The following is a 20,621-nucleotide window of genomic DNA, read 5'->3' on the forward strand; positions in this document are numbered from 1 at the left end:
TCTCTAGAGCCTAGCATCATCTAGACCAATCATCTAGGATCAATGTCAGCATCATCTGGAAGCATACCCCTACTACTGGGTCAAGTAGATTTCGATAGGTCATTTCCATTAGTGTGAAATCAAAAGTATGTTCATCTTATGATGTTTTGGTAAATCAAACAACTAATCTGAATGGACTAAGAAGATCATATATTTCACAAATACAACCACTTCAAAGATTCTTAAAGTTTTAAAGGCCGAAATTCTAGGATGAAATGATGGTTTTTTTGAAAGATAGGATGAAATGATGGTGTAAGTTGAAACACCACTATACATGGGGTTGATATTGATATTAAATTGTAATTAAAACTAACATAATGAAAACTATTCAAGGTGAACTGTCTTTCCCATCAAACAAATGCAAAGAGAAGAACTCAGCTTTTGTTTCAGTCAACTAGGCACTAAAACAATATCACATGAAACTAACGCAGCTTTTGATACTAGAGGGCACAACTTATGCATGGGATGGATAGATTTTCTTGGTCAACCTCATTTCAAAAGTTATTTAAGTCCATGAAAGGGAATATTTGATGTAAAAGAAAGAAAAAAAAGAGGAAATGATCAAATGCAAAAGATATTTCTGCCATCATTGGTAGCACCTGTGGTATCTGAGATTCGGCTCCCCACGCGGGAAAAGCTCTGTTTGTACAGACTTTATTATTAGCGGATCGAAAATTTTGGAAGCTACTTACTATATAAGCAGCTACTTTGACGGGTGCCCTTCTGCAGACCCACTCTCCACCCTGCTGCCATCAGCACTGGCTACGTAGAAATAAGCTGCCACGGATGCCCCAACAGCCAGGGACAGACCAACGCATCCAACCATCCATTTCTGCCGTGTCTTCTTCTTTTGCCGCTGCTGCCGGGCAAGCTCTGCGTCAAAACAACAATTAACTTTGTTCTTAATTTTCCTATCTGAAGAGGAAAGAATTGCTTAGTGCTTTTATTGTTAAGGGTTTAGTGTTTAGTGGGAGAAAGATGAGTACCAATTGCTTCCTGGTTCCTCTGACACATCTCCCGATTTACGGCCTCATAGTACTGGAGGCGATCATTGAACCGGGCAATCTCGCGGTTCTTAGCCTCGGCTGCAGCCTCAGCCTCCGTCCGGGCAACAGCTGTTTCCAGAGCCTCGGTCACCATCCTCATAACCACAGTCTCCTGCCATAACTGATGCATTCTCTGAAGTGTGTTCTGGAGATGCTCCACAGCCTCCTCCGCCATCTTCCTCCTCTCTATCTCCTCAAACAGATTTAGTCTGATGGACCGGAGGTCGGCCTCAAGGCTAGCCCGGGAGAAGGAAGCATCAGCGATGAAATCTGCACATCAAAAGTAGCATCTATGAGGCAATTATGCATTTTTTTCCAATGAACACTGCGCCAGGAAATTTTGAGGGCAATGAGATAAGAAACCTTAAAATTTATTACTTAAGGAAAACTTCAACATGTATTATTTGTGATATATTAATGTAAAGAGAGGAAGGAGGGGAGAGAGAGAAAGGGGGGGCGAGGAAGGGTGGGGCAATATCAGTTAGCGAGGGAGAGATAGAAATGGAGAAAATAGAGAAAGAGAGAGAGAGAGAGGGGCGGAGATATAAGTTTGGGGGAGAGAGAAAGAGAGGAAGTGAGAAAAGGAGGACATGGCAATCGGCCGCATACAGATTCTTATTTATTTCTCAGATAATAAGACGACAGCTCCATTTGAAGTTGAACCACAAATATTTATAAACAACTAGAAGGAACAAGTTAAGAAAGAAGCATCTCATAAAGTTAGCCACAGTATAATGGCTCCCATAAACTAATCATTCGAATCCAAAACGATTTGCAATCAGCTTATTTGAAAACAAGATAAGACGAAAATTCTCCAACACTTAGATTACAAAAGAAAATAAATTTTCATTTTACAATGATTTTTTTCGCAGCGCAGAGGATAACAATAAAATCTTTCGCAAAAAATATCTTAAAAAGGACTCAGGATAAAACAATTCAGGCAAGTACTGCACATCCAGACAACATAGAAAGAAGTTATCCAACTTCTTTTAAAAGTGTGAAAGTAACTACGAGAACTACATCCATGTGAGGATATCTGAAATTGGGTACAGACATACTTTTCCAAAAACACTGACTAGAAGTTAATAGTCAGAATAGAAAGACACCGTTAGCCTAAAGAAAATTAATATTTTCATGACAGTGGAAAATGGACTCTGGATTGAAGAAATGAATATTATCATTGGTACTCTCATCAACAAGTGTGAGACTAAAGAAAATTAAACAACCATAGCAAAAACACAGGACAAACTCCCCCTGGAAACGGGAAAGATACACCGTTAGCGTCGACCTACTGTATATCAGATAGAATTCCCTAATAATCAAGTGACATTTCAGTCATTTCCCATAAGAGCGTTTTGATCTTATAATCATGCAATGGTTTTCACATATGGACAACTTGTACCGCATGAAAGCATAGTTTGATGAGAATCTACATCAACGTTCCTATCAGAATCTTTTAGAAGCTGCTTAGGATCCTTTGCCAGCCCAGACCTGCCGTATCAGATTTCTACAATTCTCACATTAATAACAATCAACCAGTTCTCAGAATTGCTATCTCGCTTACTGGTATAATCCTCCAAGGAGAATATCGATATAATGACAAACTTCACTAAATGTATGATTCCACTTTCAAGAAAAATACCAGGAGTTTACCAGGATTAGCAAAGTACTCCGAGAGTCAATTGGATGAGGGACGAACCACAACCACTATGGCATCCGTCAGCAGAATTTTTTTGGGGGGGGGAGGGGGGTGGTAATAGAGAGAAAGGTAAGAAAGATATGGTGGGGAGACGAGACCAATCGCCCCTGTCTTCCTCTGAGGAGGATCTTCCGCTCAGCTCCTTGTTGACACTAACAAACTTCAAGAAGCCTACGATGATTTATTTACTCCTATTTATAGGTGCAGATCTCTGCCAATAAGTGGCCTTACATGTTGTCTGACGTGGCACCGGTGAGGCTGATACGAACCTTGATCCAGGCTCATATCGAAAGGAGGGTGGAGGACGAGGCGAGGTAGAAGTTCCCGGGGTAGAAAGATGAAATGGGAAGGATCCGAGAGGAGGCCGAGCAGAGGGGGTAGGGATCGGCCGAGGACGAGCCACCTGAAGACGCGGTGAAGTAGAGACGATCACGAGGGCAGGGGATCGTTGAGGGAGAGAGGAAGATCAGACCTAGACGAGGAGAGGGGAGACAAGAGGACCTTGCTTCAATCTACTTCTTCTTGGCTGCCCTCCTAAAGGGAGGGCAGCCCTATTTAAAGGAAATAAAATGATAGCTAAATGATTGAAATGCCCATGGAGGCTAACATGAGGAAACTACCCCCTAGGATCTTATCAGAGGCAGCTTCTCTTCTTCCTCTTCTCTAGGTAGGTCCGGGGAAGACCCATACTACAAAAGACAGTAAATTATGACTTCAGTTCAGTTTCACAGTCTCCAGAACTGACCAGAAAGTTCGCCTCATCTAATCGACAAGTATACCCTCTTGAGAATACTTTTTAAGTCATTTTCAAAAAAAAAAATACTGTTTATGTAATTTGAAAGTCCTTACAAGCATATTGACTGACTCGATATTCCCCTACAAACACTTGAGACTGGGGACACGTGATGGTAAAATTATGACCAAGATACTGAAGCAACTGAGGATATGAGACTGTTTGGAAGCAATATTTACTAGAAAATTCATCTCCTCATATCACATGGAGGTCATAATGATCCATTACCCCTCATATGCACAACATGAAGCGTAAATTAAGAACATTCTGGCTCAATAACAAGAAATTCATCCTCATATGGCCAGATTTAAATTAATTAGCAACCATTACCCCACGCCCAAGCCAAAATCTATCTTTTAAAGACAAAGCAACAGCACGAACATTCACGAATGCTACCAGGCTACAAAATACTGTCAGCAAAGACCACAAGGCTACCTTCACTTAATTTCTATTTCTTCCCAGTTCCTCCACTACGGATCCAAAGTCTTCCGCCAAGATAAGACAATAAAGTGGTCTACAAAAACCAAAATGAATATTCAGAACCAAATTTCCAAGATCCCAACCCCTGTCAGGGCCATTTTGTTGATTTCAACTAAGATAGCTTCCCTCTGTAAAGATATTATCCTCCCCTAAGGAGGGTACCCCAGAAGCCGTAGAAATGTTTTCAAACTCTCACTGTTCCTTTGTAATCTTCCTATTTTATCGATCAATTGATCTATCATTTCCTGTATTCCAATTAAAATCGTTCCTCAATTGAGACCTACATCAAGGTCTCTATCACAATAAAAGAATGCATCAAAGTATGATTAGATATAAATAATGCATCAAAGTATGAAAACAATTTTTTTGCGTTTCCAATGACTAGAAAAAGGATAACAGCCAGAAGGGGAAGAGTTCTCGATGAAAAAAAATTTCTTGACTTCCGAAATATGAAGAGACAAAAAAAGGCTACCAGACTGAGTGGGGGAAACTTATCAAATGAAAAAATTGTTTCCTGAGTTTAAAGTACATATAATAAAGTTCTTTGCAAGAAGTGCTGTTTGACAAAAAGAAAATTAGAAAGGACAAAGATTATATATAACGTCATGAGTTTGTTTTATATATATAAAGCACATATAACAAAATTATCCGCAAGAAATGCAGTTCTTAGAAGAGAAAACAAGAAAGGAATTCTGAAAGACGAACAAAAAAAGAAGTTGAGAGATGTAGAGAGAAACTCAACCTTCATGGGCATCATAGAATTCGCTCTGACCGCTGAGAGGTGTACCGCATCTCCCTGATCCACTACGGCGGGCGCTACCAGAAGCGTCTTCTGCATCACTGCTGCTCCTCGTACTCATCACTTCTCGAGGATCAAAGAAATCGACATCCGAAGCTTCATCCACGCCTAAATCGAGACATTCCTGCCCAACTTGCTCACTACAATTCTCACCCTCCTCTTCCTTAACTCTTTCCTCTCTGAAAGCATAATTCCCTGAAGAATTGGAAGATTGGAGCGGGCCCCGGTCAAAGGGTTCGACTGTTTCATCACTTCTTGAAGGAAATTGGGCAGGTAAGCGAGGCAAATCTCTGCGCTTGTGATTGACAACGTAAGGAGACGGCGAAGACGAGGAAATCCCGCTTGTAGGAACGATCAACGCGGCTTCCGGCGTGGTGTAAAGCTGAGGGGAGATGTAATACCCATTTGCCCTAGATCTTGCAGCGCCCTGCGGAAGACTTCTACCCTTCTCCTCTTCAACGACGACGACCTCAGATTCATTGGTGGGTCTTCTGCGCAGGATGATGGGCTGCTGCTGGGCGCGTTGTCGGTCCTTGAAAGAGGCTCTGGCGCGTCGGATTTCGCTCTCTTTTGAAGGAGGGGAGTCGAGGGTTTGCGGGGAAGAAGAAGAGGCGCCGGGCTCGATGAGGGTTTCGAGGGCAATCGCCGCTACGCTTGGCATCGTTTTCGCGATAGGAGACGATTCTGGGAAATTCCTTCAAGGGTTTGGATTTATACTCGACAAGGAATCGAGGGCAGCGAGGAAGGAGGAAACTTGGGGAGGTCAGCGGCGGCGAGGCGGCAACGTGGAGACTTTGCCTAAGCGGGATATACAAATCGGAGAAGGAAACAGGATGGTGATGCTTAAATGACGAAATTGCCCCTCTGTTTCAAGTCTTGTTTCCTTTTTTTATTGGTCTTGATTTCATAAACATTAAGGTGCAGAAGACTAAATTACCCCTGTTTGAAGTCTTGTTTCCCTTTTTTATTGTTCTTGATCTCGTGACCATTAAGGTGCAAAAGACTAAATTACCCCTCTGTTTGAAGTCTTGTTTCCCTTTTTTATTGTTCTTGATCTCGTGACCATTAAAGTGCAAAAGACTAAATTATCCCCCTGTTTGAAGTATTGTTTCCTTTTTTAATTGTTCTTGATCTTATGATCAGTAACGTGCAAAAGACTAAATTATCCCTCTGTTTGAAGTCTTGTTTCCTTTTTTAATTGTTCTTGATCTTATGATCAGTAAGGTGCAAAAGACTGAATTGGGCCTTTGTATGAAGTCATCTTTCCTTTTTTTTATTGTTATTGATCTCACGACCATTAAGGTGCAAAAGACTGAATTGGGCCTTCGTATGAAGTCATCTTTCCTTTTTTTATTGTTCTTGATCTCATTACCATTAAGGTGCAAAAGATAGAATTGGGCCTTTGTATGAAGTTTTGTTACCTTTCTTATTGTTCTTGATCTCATGACCATGAAGTTGCAAAAGACTAAATTATCCCTCTGTCTCAAGTCTTGTTTCCTTTTTTGTTCTTGATTTCATAAACATTAAGCTGCAAAAGACTAAATTACCCTCTGTTTGAAGTCTTGTTTCCTTTTTTTATTGTTCTTAATCTCGTGACCATTAAGGTACAAAAGACTGAATCGGGCCTTTGTACGAGTCATCTTTCCTTTTTTTATTGTTCTTGATCTGATGACTATTAAGGTGCAAAAGATTGAATTGGGCCTTTTAATGAAGTCTTGATTCCTTTTTTATTGTTCTTGATCTCATAATAATTAAGATGTGAAAGACTGAACTGGGCCTTTGTATGAGGTCATGTTTCCTTTTTTATTGTTCTTGATCTCATGATCATTAAGGTGCAAAAGACTGAATTGGGCCTTTTTATGATGTCATGTTTCCTTTTTTATTGTTCTTGATCTCATGATCATTAAGGTGCAAAAGACTGAATTGGGCCTTTTTATGATGTCAAATTTCCTTTTTTATTGTTCTTGATCTCATAAACATTAAGTTGGAAAAGACTGAATTGGGCATTTGTATGATGCAACATTTCCTTTTTTATTGTTCATGATCTCATATCCTTTAAGGTGGAAATGACTGAATTGGCCCTCTACTTGAAGTCAGGTTTCCTTTTTAATGTGTTTTATCTCATAATATTTTAGGTGCATATGACTATATTTCCCTTCTGTTTGTAGTCATGTTTCCTTTTTATTTATTGATCTGATACCATAATTTTCAGGAGGAAATGACTAATTTTTCCCTCTATATGAAGTCAACTAACATGTTTATAAAATATTGGATCATCTATTAGGATGATAGCAGAAACTTTAGCAGATCTAATAACCAGGACTTTTGAGTTGTGAGGATGAGGTCATCTTCAACCATCTTATTTTAATTAGTTTTGTTCATGGAAGACTTCATTACCAAAAATAAAAATTATGACTGAAAGCCAACCATTTGGAAAGGTACATCCAGTTGAACAAATGAGGATGACATCATCATTCAATTATTGTTGCCATTGACGAAAACCCTAATCTGCGGATTGATGAAGAATCATCATCTTTGTCCACAAATTTTGTCATCTTCATCGCCATCTATATCTGCCTTGACCAAATGATGGTGAAGATGGCAGTTTGTTATAAACAGATGTATGATGATGACAACTCTCAAAAACAGGATGACACTTTGTTGGCATGTGGACTCATTGACAATGTTGAGCCCTAAGGGTAGAAGTGGCTATAGTGAAATTATCTACGGATATCAATCCAGTGATGTGGATATGGTTAGACTTGGAGGATGGATCATCATTGGTTTCACCCCAAACATGTGGATGGAGGACATTACGTAGTCATTTCCATCATAAGCTATAACTCCAAGATGACAGGTGATCGATGACAGAGAATGATGGGAGGGAAAGGGAGAGGTAGAGAGTAAGAAGGAAAGTGAGAGAGTGAGAGTAAGAGGGAAAGAGAGAAACTGTGAGATAGAATTCAAGGTGAGGGACAGGGAACAAGAGATGTGGTCACGTGATCAAGAGGATACATGAGGTGGCAGCAGTGGGATGGCCGCAGGAGGTGGCCAAGGAGAGGTGGTGTGGACAGCGGCAACGGTTGATAATTGCCTAGAGAGGGAGAGAGAGAGAGAGAGAGAGAGAGAGAGGGAGGGAGGGGGTCATTTATGTCATCCATCCCAATATCCGTCACGAACAAATGACTGAACAAGGCTGATAATATAGTGGTGATGATGACCAATGTGGATGGATAAAAATTGAGACCCCGATGAATCTCTATAAAGATGAGTGAACTGATGGCTACTCAGTCCCATTCACATATAGAAATTAACACCAAAAACCACTAGAAATATTAAAAACGAGAGTTAAATTTTTTTAGAATTTATGTAGATGTTAAAAATACTGAAAATTTATTATATTGATTTTAGGGTTTTTTATGATTTTTTTGGAATTGGTAAATACAGAAAATAAGGAAAATACCTTTTTCCAGCAATCGCCTGTGGCGACGGCGGACCGGATGGGTCGGCCGGCCTTGTGTGGCCCGTATAGGGCTGGCCTTAGTGGGTCACCCCACTAAGGTTCTGCCCAATTCGGCTAAGTCAAGACTTAGCCAAATGGGCTAAGCCCTATTGGTCTTAACCCAATATGATCAGGACTTAGTCAATTTGACTAAGTCCTCCACTCTCCCCTTTTTTTGCCCTAAATGATGGAATTCAAACATTTTTTTTATAAAACACTTTGAAGTGAAGAATGAAGGATTATCTAGATGTATACGAATGGATTTTTTATGGATATATAAATGGTTTTAGAGAGAGAAAATTACTGAAATGAAGAGATAGAGAAAGAAAATGAAGAGAGGGTGAGAAGAAGTTTGAGATGGAATTGGAATATGCAACTGAAGGGGATTTTTGTGAAATTTTGAGAGCATGAACTGGGGATATGGATGAATGTTTAGAGAGAGAATGAAATGATTATAGAGAGATAAAGTAGGGAAAATGAGTGTTTAGAGTGAGAAAATGATAGATTTTAAGGGTAAATGGATGGATGATGATATGAAAATGGAAATCTAGGTAAATAAAACCTCAATGCAAGTCTGGTGAGACCTCAATGCTTCCTATCAAGTCTGAATCCTTATATTTTACCATGATCAGGAGTTTTTCAATGCAAACAAGAGATGAGATTGAATGAAAAGTTCAACAAAACTTACATTAAGTAGGTTGAACAACCGGGATTCTGAAATATGTCTTGTCCTGCTGGCCAGCCACTTGCTAGAGCACGCACAGAATTGGGGGGAAGGATGGAGAAAATAGTATTTGTAGATTAGAATAATTACTAACATACCCCTTTGAGTATTTTCTATTGTCTTTTCTTGCCATTTTTGCCTCTTTTTCTCAATGTGTTGAGAGTTTCCCCTTGCAATCTTCAACTTCTTTCTTTGGAATGCTTTTGAAAGCCCAATGGTCAGGTCCAGAAGTGGCCCATCTTCCTCTGATTTCTCATTTGAAGGCCCAAAACACCATTTTTCTCCTTTCAAGCCCCATTTTGAGAATCATTAAACTCTCAAAAATTCTCCAACTCTTGAAGAATTGTATCTTCTCATTCCTGTGAATTTTGGCACATGTGAAACTTTAGAATAATTATCAGTACTAAAACTTCTTGACTTCAAGGAAAAGGAGTTTAGTCAAAAGAACCATAATGTGCAAAAATTAGAATTTATAGCTTATGCATAAATATTTAGTTAACTAAAATAATAACATGATAAAATGTATCATAATTCTGGATTAGTAACACCTTAATCATTTAAAATGTATCTAAATATCCATGCATTTATCATGTTATCAGATGTCCCCTCACTTATTTTGACCTATAAAGCCCCCCTCCCCATATGCCCCATTGGATAAGTTTTTTCCTCATTGAGATTTTTTGCCTTCTCTTAGTGCTCTTCTTGTCCTGAGCAGTTTTACACCCTATTTGAGGACTAAATGGTTTCACCCATTTCCTTGTGTATTCATGGGACAAAGTTGTTGGCACTATGAATTCATAACCCAAATACTCTTATTTATATTTTGAGGGTTCAGCTCAAATATGCTAGTTTATTATGCAAGTTGTGACACTTATCAAATGATGAAGTACCAAATTCTTTATCATGCATTCACTAGTTTATTCCATTTCTATGGAGTCCCTTTACTTTCAAATTTCATGAGAAGGTGTTTCGTAAAAACTAAGTGTGCCACTGAAAATAACATAATCCTCATTATTTTTATCTGAATCTACGAGTTGACGTTCACTGGTATAAGAAAACACTCAATATTTAAAATATTTAAATAATAAATCAATATTTATTATGTTATTATTTATCTATATCAAAAATATATTGTTCCCGCATCATCTAATAATGTGAAATTTTGAATCAGAGAAATTTATCCACCTGTATAAAAATGGTTGTGAAATTGAGCAGAAGCCCTCTTGATTCACATGATTTTATTGGTTTTTTTTTATTATGTTTTCCTATTTAGCAACTCCTACTGATCTTGATTAGCCATTAAAGGTACCACTTGCCACTTTGTGATCTTTTTACATCACAGTAAATTATCGAGAAGCAGGTTAATATCTTATCATATCAGATATAATCTCATAATTAAAAACATTAATAATATGTTGCAAAAGGTTGTATTACATACTCTTAGATATTGTGTATTAATTACATTATAATGAAGAATGGGTAAATAATTTTATTGACGGATATTATCTGGGTGTCAAGCCCACCACATTTCCATGAGTTATTTAAGTTCTTTGTTATAAATATGTATTCATTGTTATTATCACGTGATGTTTAAAGTGAAGTCCCCAAATAGATTTCATGAGTAAGTGAATTATGATAGAAAATAATAAAAATGATCACTAATCTTAAATTGTATTATAAATATTCATATTTTTTGGATACTTGAGAAGAACGTCGAGCTGTCCAAATAAAAAATTACTATCTAGTTCTACTCATACGGTAAGAAATGGTTGATCATATGGCCATTAGCGCAGAGTCACTAAGGACATACATTGGTTGCTCTTTAGAAAGAATTCATTAAAGTGATCCAGATGAATACATTAATGTATTAGACCTAGACGTCATTGAGGCTGATTCATGTCATGGTTATGTAAGTGGTATGTTGACTTGTGACGCCAATGACATCTTATGCACGAGTGGTCATGTTTCGACTGAGATGTATGAGTCCCTAACCATTAGATTCAAACATGTCTTGACTCGGATATAGCAATAAATACATGAAAGTGATTCAATAGTGAAGACGGGTTTTTTTACACTCAATTTAAGAGGAGATTGACGTGTGGAAGAAGATGCATCAAGTCTCTGGCCAAACTAGTAGGGACATTGGAGAATTTGTTCTCTAATGACCCTCATTATGCATCAATATTAAATGAATGATATAGGATTTGACGACTAAACATCTTTTCAGATTTGATCTCTAAAACACATTACAACTAGAATACCTTGTGGGGAAATTTTTCCACCCATCCTTGACTAGGGAAAATTTTGGGTTAATAGCACGAAATATCCCAAAGTCATTCAAAAATCTGAGAGTTATCTAAAACTTTTTTTTGGCACGGTATATCCCAAACTCGCTTAGTCGACGAGGGCATATCCCGGTGATGACGTGGAATCCATCGTGGCTGCCAGGTGGATTTCCGGCCAGATTTTGACATGGCGGAATCCACCTGGCAGCCACGATGGATTCCACGTAATAACAGGGATTCCGCTTGCCAGGTGTTTTCTGATAGAGAGAGAGGCATTCTAGAGAGAGAGGAGAAGGAGAGAGAGAGGCATTCTAGAGAGAGAAAGAGAGGCATTCTAGAGAGAGAAAGAGAGGCATTCTAGCGAGAGAAAGGGAGCAAGAGGCGTTCTAGAGAGAGAAAGAGAGGCATTCTAGAGTGAGAAAGAGAGGTGTTCTAGAGAGAGAGGCGTTCTAGAGAGAGGAGATCCCCCAAGCAGAAAATCTCTCCCTCCCCTCTCCCCTCCCTCTCTCTCTCTCTTGAACCCTTGATAAATCTCACTCTCTTTATCTCTCTCCCCCCCTCTCACTCTCTTTCTCTCTCTCCAATATCTAAGACGATTGCCGATAACCTTCCCCCTCTCTGTGTCTATGTCTCTATTTCTGCGCTTCCTCTCTCTCCTGCGTGATTCGATTCAGTCGGGTCTCTCTAGAATGCCTCACTCTCCCTTTCTCTCTCTAGAACACCTCTCTCTCTCTAGAATGTCTCTCTTTCTCTCTCTATAACGCCTCTCTCTCCCTTTCTCCCTCAAGAATGCCTCTCTTTCTCTCTCTAGAATTCCTCTCTTTCTCTCTCTAGAATGCCTCCCTCTCCCTTTATCTCTCTATCTCTCTCTAGAATGCCTCTCTCTCTCTATAATGCCTCTCTCTCTATCGGAAAACACCTGGCAGGCGGAATCCCGGTGATGACGTGGAATCCATCGTGGCTGCCAGGTCGATTCCGCCAGGTCAAAATCTGGCCGGAAATCCACCTGGCGGCCACGATGGATTCCACGTCATCACCGGGATATGCCCTTGTCGACTAAGCAAGTTTGGGATATAACGTGCAAAAAAAAAGTTTCGGATAACTCTCAGATTTTTGAATGACTTTGGGATATTTCATGCTATTAACCCGAAAATTTTCTACCCTTGACTTGCTTCCTAGGAGAGCTTCTTCATGCCCTTCAATAGCCCAGCCTCTAGAAGAATCCAAGTGACTACAAGGTTGTTGAGTCTCCTCTCCTTCTCTACTTGTTCTTGAAAACCTTATGGATGTTCTTGCCATCACAGAGTGCTTATGAAGTGAGTGGAGAAAGTAGAGAAAGAAGTGGGGGGGAGGGGGCGCCCCCAAATATGGCTGGCATGGGCACTGAAAATGGGTGCTCACCTTATTTATACTTATGAATAATTTCTCATAAAAAACCCTTACTAATAAAGTATATCTTCCAATGTCCTTTAGTCTTATGTGTGTGACCCTCTAGGCCCATATATCAATCTAGTTAATAACTTTAAATTTCCAAAAATATTTATTTACCAACCTTCTTAGTTAAATATTTCATCATTTAAATTAATTAATCTAGGATTGATTTAACCCAATGATAGGTTAAGATTTCAGCCTGGGCATACCAAACTACACCTCGTGCTCTAGAAGATATGAAGTAGTTTTTGAACTCCCATGGAACCCTTGCCATTATCAGTTACCATATATGTATACTCCATCCACTCGAGACTCTTGAAAGACTTAGGGTATGATTAATCATCATACCCTAATCCATCATTCAATTATTACTAATGCATAACGGGGCTCATTGGGGGCTGCCTTCTCCATATCCTCACTACCTTGGCAAGGGATTTAGCTGCATCATTGTCCATGAGTCCATTTCCACATATAGAGAGCATCAATGATCCCACCTTGAAAACTCAATCACCTATTTGTGCTTCTTACTATATCTGAGTTGAGACTTGTTTGAATCCTATAGTTGGGGACTTGTAAATGATAGTCAAAATGTAGTCGTTCAACCATGATATCAAATAAATCATGTCAATAGATCACTTATACATCTGTGACATGAATCAATCGGATTGACATTTAAGTATAATATCACTTAGCAATTCAAATTGACCTATTCAGTGAACTCCTTCTGTTAAGAGCACCCGCCATCTTTCCCTAGTGTTTCCACACTAACGACATAGGATCAACCATACTTATTTCTTAAGTAGGATCATACTATGTTGTTCTATCCATATAATTAGATTTACATCTCGACCATATATCAAATAAAAACATTTAGAATACTAGTGATCATTATATTATGATAGCATCATAATTCATTAGGTCAATGCATGTATCCATGTACTTCATTATAAACATCACACATTATAATAAATAAATGAATGCTTCTTTCAATGACCTTAAATAAAACATGGTGGTGTGATGGCTTGACTACCACATAATATCCATGACATAAATGGCTGTGAAAGAGTCTCCTAAGGAGTCATATTACGTAAATTATTGGGTTATTTATGGAAAACAAATATACGTGTTTATGAGTTAAAAAAATTATAAATGTGTGTTATCAACCTCTAAATGACCAAATATATTTTGTAAAGTGATATTCATCTTTTGAATTTATTGGTAATTTTAAGGATTTTTCTGAAAGAAAGTAATTTATTATTCATGATATTTTTTTATGAAATTTTTTTCCTTATATTTATGAAGATATGAATTTACTAAGTCAAAAACTATATTTACTATATTTTTGACTTACTTTTATTTTTATACTAAATTATTAATATATATTTTGCCTCGAATAGGTGCCCGCCATGTGTCGCCATTCGATTCATCAAATGGGGACCAATCATGAGTAGCTGCAATTATTAGTAGAGCTAATCATTGCAAAAAGGCATTATTATGGCATCACAATGCCATAATGTGCCAATCATTTTCAGACACTATCTTTAATTATTTTTGTAGGGGTGAGGTGGACCAATAGAAAAAAGACATGATCTAAATTGCAATAAATGTGATAGGACAATCAAGAGAGAAAACAATAAAAAGGGAGAAAGATAACTCAACAATAGCAGCGGTACATGTAGTGCACAAGTGAGCCCCCACAGTATATTAAAAATGAGAAAAAAGCTAATGCGGCATGTCACTTAATGAAGAGGGAATATTCCTACTTTCTGACGTGAAAGTAGGAATATTCATGACGTGGCATTTGCAAGTGTGTCATTTGAAGAAAAAGGGGAAAAGGAGGAATCTCATGACGTGGCATGTGACAATGCAGTGCACGGTGATGTGGCGCCTGCCACGTCACACAATTATTAAATAATAAATCTCTCTTTTTGTATTTTTCTCTACACATGATCATGGAAGGCGAGATGATCACACCAATCATTAAATATCTGGTGATTTGAGATCTTAACCAAAAATGGGAAAAGAGGAAGCGTCCGCACAGATGATGAGGAGAGAGAAAAATGAACGTTCAGGATTACTTCAATATCAAAGTGCAATACCTGACAATCCAGAGGTCAGATTGAGCTAAAATTTTCTAGGATGCTCTGTCTTCGTCCCCTCTTTCCATTTGTGTCCTCTGATATATGAATAAAGATGTGGATCGCTACCAAAAACATCCTTAAACTTACTTCCTACTCATGTGGGTTGATCGAAAGTTAGTGAATTTTTTAGATTCATCAAGTGTGTTCTGGGTGTCCTGGTTGTGTGGGAAGAAGCGACACTGAAGAGAGGGAGCTTACCTGTAGTCTCAAATCACCATGATCCTGGTCGAATGTAAGGATCTATGGTTAGCATCTTCGCCTTATGTTGTTCTTTCTCGACATCATTGGTAGCTTAGATGAATTTCACTACCACATCTCGCCATTACATCACCTCCATACGCTCTTGAAATAACATCTTACCACCTTCACGTCATCATCTTGTTATTAACTTACTTGCCAATCACCATATTTGACTCGTTATCAACCCCATTTTCATCACTCTTCACGTCATCATTACTTCATTTTTGCATTCACTCGACCTTCCCAAAACGAAAATAAGTCATCTTAATATCACCACCTTGCCCTTGCATTTTCTCATCACTTGATTTCGCATTTAGTATGTATCTCATCTCATCTCAATAATCACCAAATTAAGAATATTAAATCCTCAATCATTGTTCCTTATGGAGACGATTTGTACTCATCACTAGCTACGACTATTAATTGAGTGCATCATTATATTTTTTATTTAATAATCTCAAAAATAACAACAAAAAGTTTAAACCCTAATTTTGGGATTATTAGGGAGGAACCAGAAACAATTTTTTCACAAGGTACATAAAGTTTACAAATTGTTAGAAAAAGAGTTTTACAGGCTTCCATTCATGGCCTAAAACCCAACATGTATCACCCCTATATTGTTGAACCGCATCATAATTATCTAAAAACTTTAGTTTGGAAATTGCACTTTATTCATTCAAAGTCAATTAAATAATGAAGGCAAAATATTTTAATAATAGTTCATTGCTTTAGTGAGTCATTAAACAATATATCTGGCTAAGACTGGCGTTGTCTACATAGTTCATTGGATGATAAAAAATTATTCAAATGTTCTAGATAATTATGATAGATTTTCAAATAGTGAACTAATGTTAGGGGAAAATTATTTTAGAATCATCGTAAAACTTATTAAGTGAATGGTTTTAGAATCTTAACATCACAAACTACTTTGTATGACATCATACTTTTTATTTATAGATAATAAATAGAATCAATGTATTTTATTTTGTACCCCTAATCATAGGTGAGATGATCAGGCATATCTTCCATTTATGGTAAGTGAGACAATAATATCAAAATGGATATCAAGAAGATATAAATTCATTTAGGGGGGAGGCATCAGACTTTACAATATCTTCCCAAAATTATTTTTTTTATCCTCCATATTATCAATGTGGATATTATGTGACCGTCAAGTCAATCACACCACTATGGTTTTATTTAAGTTCATTGAATGAAATATTTATTCATTGTTATTTGTGTCATGACCTAGTGAATTATGATGAGATTATAATATAGTGATCACTAGTCTTTAAACACGCAGTGTAAATATTTCTATTTGATGGACACTCAAAATAGACATCGAATTATTCAGATATAATAGCACTATATGGTCCTACATATATGATAAATGTGGTTGTTCTTTAAAAAAATAGTTCACTGAATTGATCCATGTGAATGAATGGTATTATACCTAAACATCAATCAGGTTGATTCATGTCATGGTTGTATAAGTGATCCATTGACCTGAGACACCAAGGACATCTCATGGATGGACGACTACATTTTGACTATGACTTATGAGTCTCTAATCACATGACTCGAATAAGTCATAGCTTGGATGTAGTATGAAGCTCATGGAGATGATTGAGTGGTCAAGACGTCGGTATAAGAGGAGATTGACTCACGGAAGATGATGCAGAAAATCCTTGGCCACGACAATGAGGATATTAGAGAAGGAGTTCTCCAATAATCCCAGTTACACATCCATACAAATTGTAGGATGGATTAGGGTTTGACGATTAAACATACTCTAAGCCATTCAAGAATCTCGTGTGAATTAAGGATTAAACATATACGGTAACTAAATGATGGTAAAGGTTTTATGAGAGAGTTTGAACACGACTCGATACTTATAGAGCATGAGGTGTATCTTGACACCCCACGAGCTAGAAACTTAACTTATCGATTGGTTTAAATCAATCCAATCGATATGTTGAGGTATTTAATTAATAAGGTTGGCTAATAATTTTTATTGGGACACAAAAGTTATTAACTAGAATGATACATGGGCCTACAGAATCACATGCATCAGATTATAAGGGCATTGGTGAATATATTTTACTTGATGAGTTTTTGAGATAATTTTAAGTAAAATATAAATAGGGGAAGGGGCACCCATTTTTGGAACCTAGGCCAACCAGAGATGGATACCCCCCTTTCTTCCCTCTGAGTTTTCTCCACTTTCAAAGAAGATAGTGTTCATGGTTAGAAGGTCTACAAGTATTTCAAGAAGATTCAAAGAAGAAGTGTAAATCAAAGAGCAAATTGATCGAGTGGATACTTCTAGAGGTCAGACACATGAACAACTTTAGAACAATCTTGAAGGGAGCAAGTCAAGGGTGGAACAAGTTTCCAACAAGGTACATACTATGTATTATTTTTTGGAGATTGATTTGGAATCGAACGATGCTTCCATTGCATAGAAAATTATTTTATATCATTGAATCAAGGCACTAGAACCCAACAACCATCACTAATTTGTTTTTTATAGATCATCATTTCCATGTGTAGTTTTTTTGAACATGTGATAGAATCATAAGAGGCTAAGAAGTTATTCACTTGCTTAGTTTCCTAGCAGTTACTCCCTTTTTATCCCCAAACTTTGGCCCTTTAATAATGGTAGGATGTTTTGACTTCACCATAGATCAATTTAGATACCTAGGATCAGATGCATGGGGCATATGTCTTGGTATTCCTTTGACTTGGGAATTAACCTTTAGAGTTTGAGATTGCTCAAGTGTCTTGGTATTTCTATCAGATTTTGGTTTGGGTCGTTAATTTTCTCATAGAATGCACTAATAGTTAACCTGGTCTAACCGCGAACTTGAAAAACCCTCATGGACATATTCAAGGATGCTAAATCATCTTATAGGAATCCAGGATTGGGGAATTTTGTTGTGAGATGTTTTTTGGGATATTTTTAAGGTAGTATAAAATAAGGAAAAAATGTTTGTAAATGTATACAAGTTTTCAGAATAAATTTGGAAGGTATTATTTTTTTACATGAAAGAAGAAGGTGTGCCCACCTAATTAGATAATGATGTAACCCCTATGCCCATTTTATGAGGCCCATTAGCAATTAGTCGCCCAACAAGGATATCATTCTAGAAGCTGTAAAGATCTATAGAAAAATACCTACGCACCCAAAAAAATCCTTTGATAGAATCATTTGACAGACTTTCTCTTATAGAATCCTATGTCATATTTTTTGTACCCTTCAAAGATTCTTCTCTCAAAGAATCCTTTGACATATTCTTCTTTTTCCACAATATGCAGAATATCTCTGCTCAAGCTTGTCAGAGCTTCAGATCATCTTGTCAAGATCTTCTTTAGCCACACAATATCTTCTGGCAAATTCTATAGGCCTCACAATTTGCAGAATATCTCTACTTAGGCCTTCAGGTAGCTAATCATCTGATTTAGCTTGTAAGTGTTGTTTTTATCAATGTTTTGGGTTGTCTTTTCATGGGTACTGCCAGTATGGATAACCCTGCACTTATTGTGATTTGCATAAGGCCCCAACTTACCTTTGAATGATCATTATTGAAGTGTACTATTTTATTGAAACTCTTGTTTCTCACCTCTAAGCATTCTCTTTACTAGAGAGTGCTTCAGTGATTGTGGATTCAAGCACAAACCCCTTGTGGACTCAAAGGATTGGAGAAGTTAGGTCTATGGATTGAAAACTCAACTTTATTATGTTTATGATTGAAATACACCAAATAAAAAATCAGAGATTATCATGCCTAAAAATGATGGGCACGTGTAATTAAAAATAATCGGGGTTCAATGGACTTGGGTAAGATTAAAATCTAATCTATGATGACATTCACCACATGCATGCCTGCCTCACCCAGTCACAACATTATTCAATCATTCCTTCAATATTTCCTAAAATTATGAAGCATGTATTATGCCTAAGTGTAGATCATATCATCTCTTGAAGAGCATATAGTTAGCCTTCTATTATAATTCATTTACTCTAATGAATAGGTCATCAATAACAATTCATTGGACACCACTTAAACCCATTAATTATACAATAATTGTAGTGTCATTCTCTAGTAGGCAACATCCAATTTGACTTCATTAGAATCCATTTATAGTTCATTAATTACAGGCTGGTCACCATGATAAGTGAGGGTTTCATTAGACCCTTATATTCTACATTCAGCTTGCAGTGCTTATTTCATTAGAGAATCGAGTTATCATTAATCTTGTATGGCTTTGTGTCTACTTTACTAACTTCGTCTTCAACCCAAAAGTTACAAAATCATTTATATACCCATTTTACAAGACGTATGTAGGCCCCAGTCATGGAAATTGGGTTATGGTAAATATGGCTTTCCATTTTGTTTATCCTTGTCTTGTATGTGTTGATTAGAATGAGTGCTATAGATGAACAGGAATAAAATAAAATAACATATATATTCATTTTCATATATTATTTTATGATGGGATTATCTACTTTCTTCACATATTCATTTTCATTATAAAAAACTTTATCAGTCCTACTTCATTTATCCTTTATCTGGTGTGTCATTTTTGGTTTTGAAGGAGAAAATTTAAAATTATTAAGTGAATACAACTAAATACCTCAATATTGCATTTACCAAAAAAATGATTTATCTATCAGAAAAGTTTGTTCCACAAAGTGACACAATTTATTGAATAGCGCTCCTGTTGTACCCTTGAGAACCCAATGTAAGTATACAGATAATGTATAGGTTATTAAAGAAGTCTATAAAGATCCCCATGACGAGGGTGGATGACATGCATTCATATTTTCATTAACAATCTTTAATATTTCTTGGTGCATTCAAACTAGTGATTTCATTTATCTATTCTCCTGCCTTTCATTTATCACTAAATAAAATGATTTAAAATGTTATTTGAACTCAGGCCACCATTTGTATTCTCAGCATTAATATTATAAAAATATCATCGAATAAAATATTAAATGACTTAAAATGATTTAAAATGATTGAAGGCAAATGAAACTGATATAAAAATATTTAAATCTATGTTTTGATGAATTTAGACCCTGTGATGTATTTTAAATAAAAATTTCATGTGATGTTACTTGATTCATGGACTACTTATGCTCTAAATAATTTAACTCATTAATATTATTTATAGAAAGTAAGTTGAGTTTTAATGTGTTTAAAACTTGAATATGTTTAACGAAACATTAAGAAATTACTGTAAGAGCAATAATTGGCTGGGATTGAACACATATATCAGTTTGGACTGCTTTACAATAGTATTGGCCTAATTTTTTGGCTCTTTAGGATGATAAAATAATTTGGTCCATGAGATCAGGGGATTAATAACATATTACTTATGATTATCTCAGTGATTCAGTTTGAATAGCTTTGAAGTCCAAATAGATAGTATTTT

At 36.9% G+C, this 20,621-nt stretch overlaps 1 protein-coding gene across 1 annotated transcript; it reads right to left on the minus strand.

Moving 5' to 3' along the window:
* Positions 1-597: 597 nt before the first annotated feature.
* LOC144706727 (uncharacterized) lies at positions 598-5,658 on the minus strand. The gene is made up of 3 exons (XM_078579732.1): positions 4,800-5,658; positions 1,026-1,355; positions 598-912 (listed from the first exon to the last, which is right to left on the minus strand). The coding sequence occupies exons 1-3, from the start codon at positions 5,515-5,517 to the stop codon at positions 743-745; spliced, it is 1,218 nt and encodes a 405-aa protein (XP_078435858.1). The 5' UTR covers positions 5,518-5,658; the 3' UTR covers positions 598-742.
* Positions 5,659-20,621: the final 14,963 nt, after the last annotated feature.

Source organism: Wolffia australiana, chromosome 8, assembly GCF_029677425.1.
Source record: "Wolffia australiana isolate 7733 chromosome 8, ASM2967742v1".
NCBI lineage: Eukaryota > Viridiplantae > Streptophyta > Magnoliopsida > Alismatales > Araceae > Wolffia > Wolffia australiana.

What these genes read in the sequence shown, in the direction of transcription:
- LOC144706727 (XM_078579732.1), bottom strand. Translation starts at nt 5,517, where the DNA reads ATGCCAAGCGTAGCGGCGATTGCCCTCGAAACCCTCATCGAGCCCGGC. An exon ending in ATTCTATGATGCCCATGAAG is followed by an intron (nt 1,356 to 4,799) that starts GTTGAGTTTCTC and finishes TTTGATGTGCAG; the next exon opens with ATTTCATCGCTGATGCTTCC. An exon ending in GAGGAACCAGGAAGCAATTG is followed by an intron (nt 913 to 1,025) that starts GTACTCATCTTT and finishes GTTTTGACGCAG; the next exon opens with AGCTTGCCCGGCAGCAGCGG.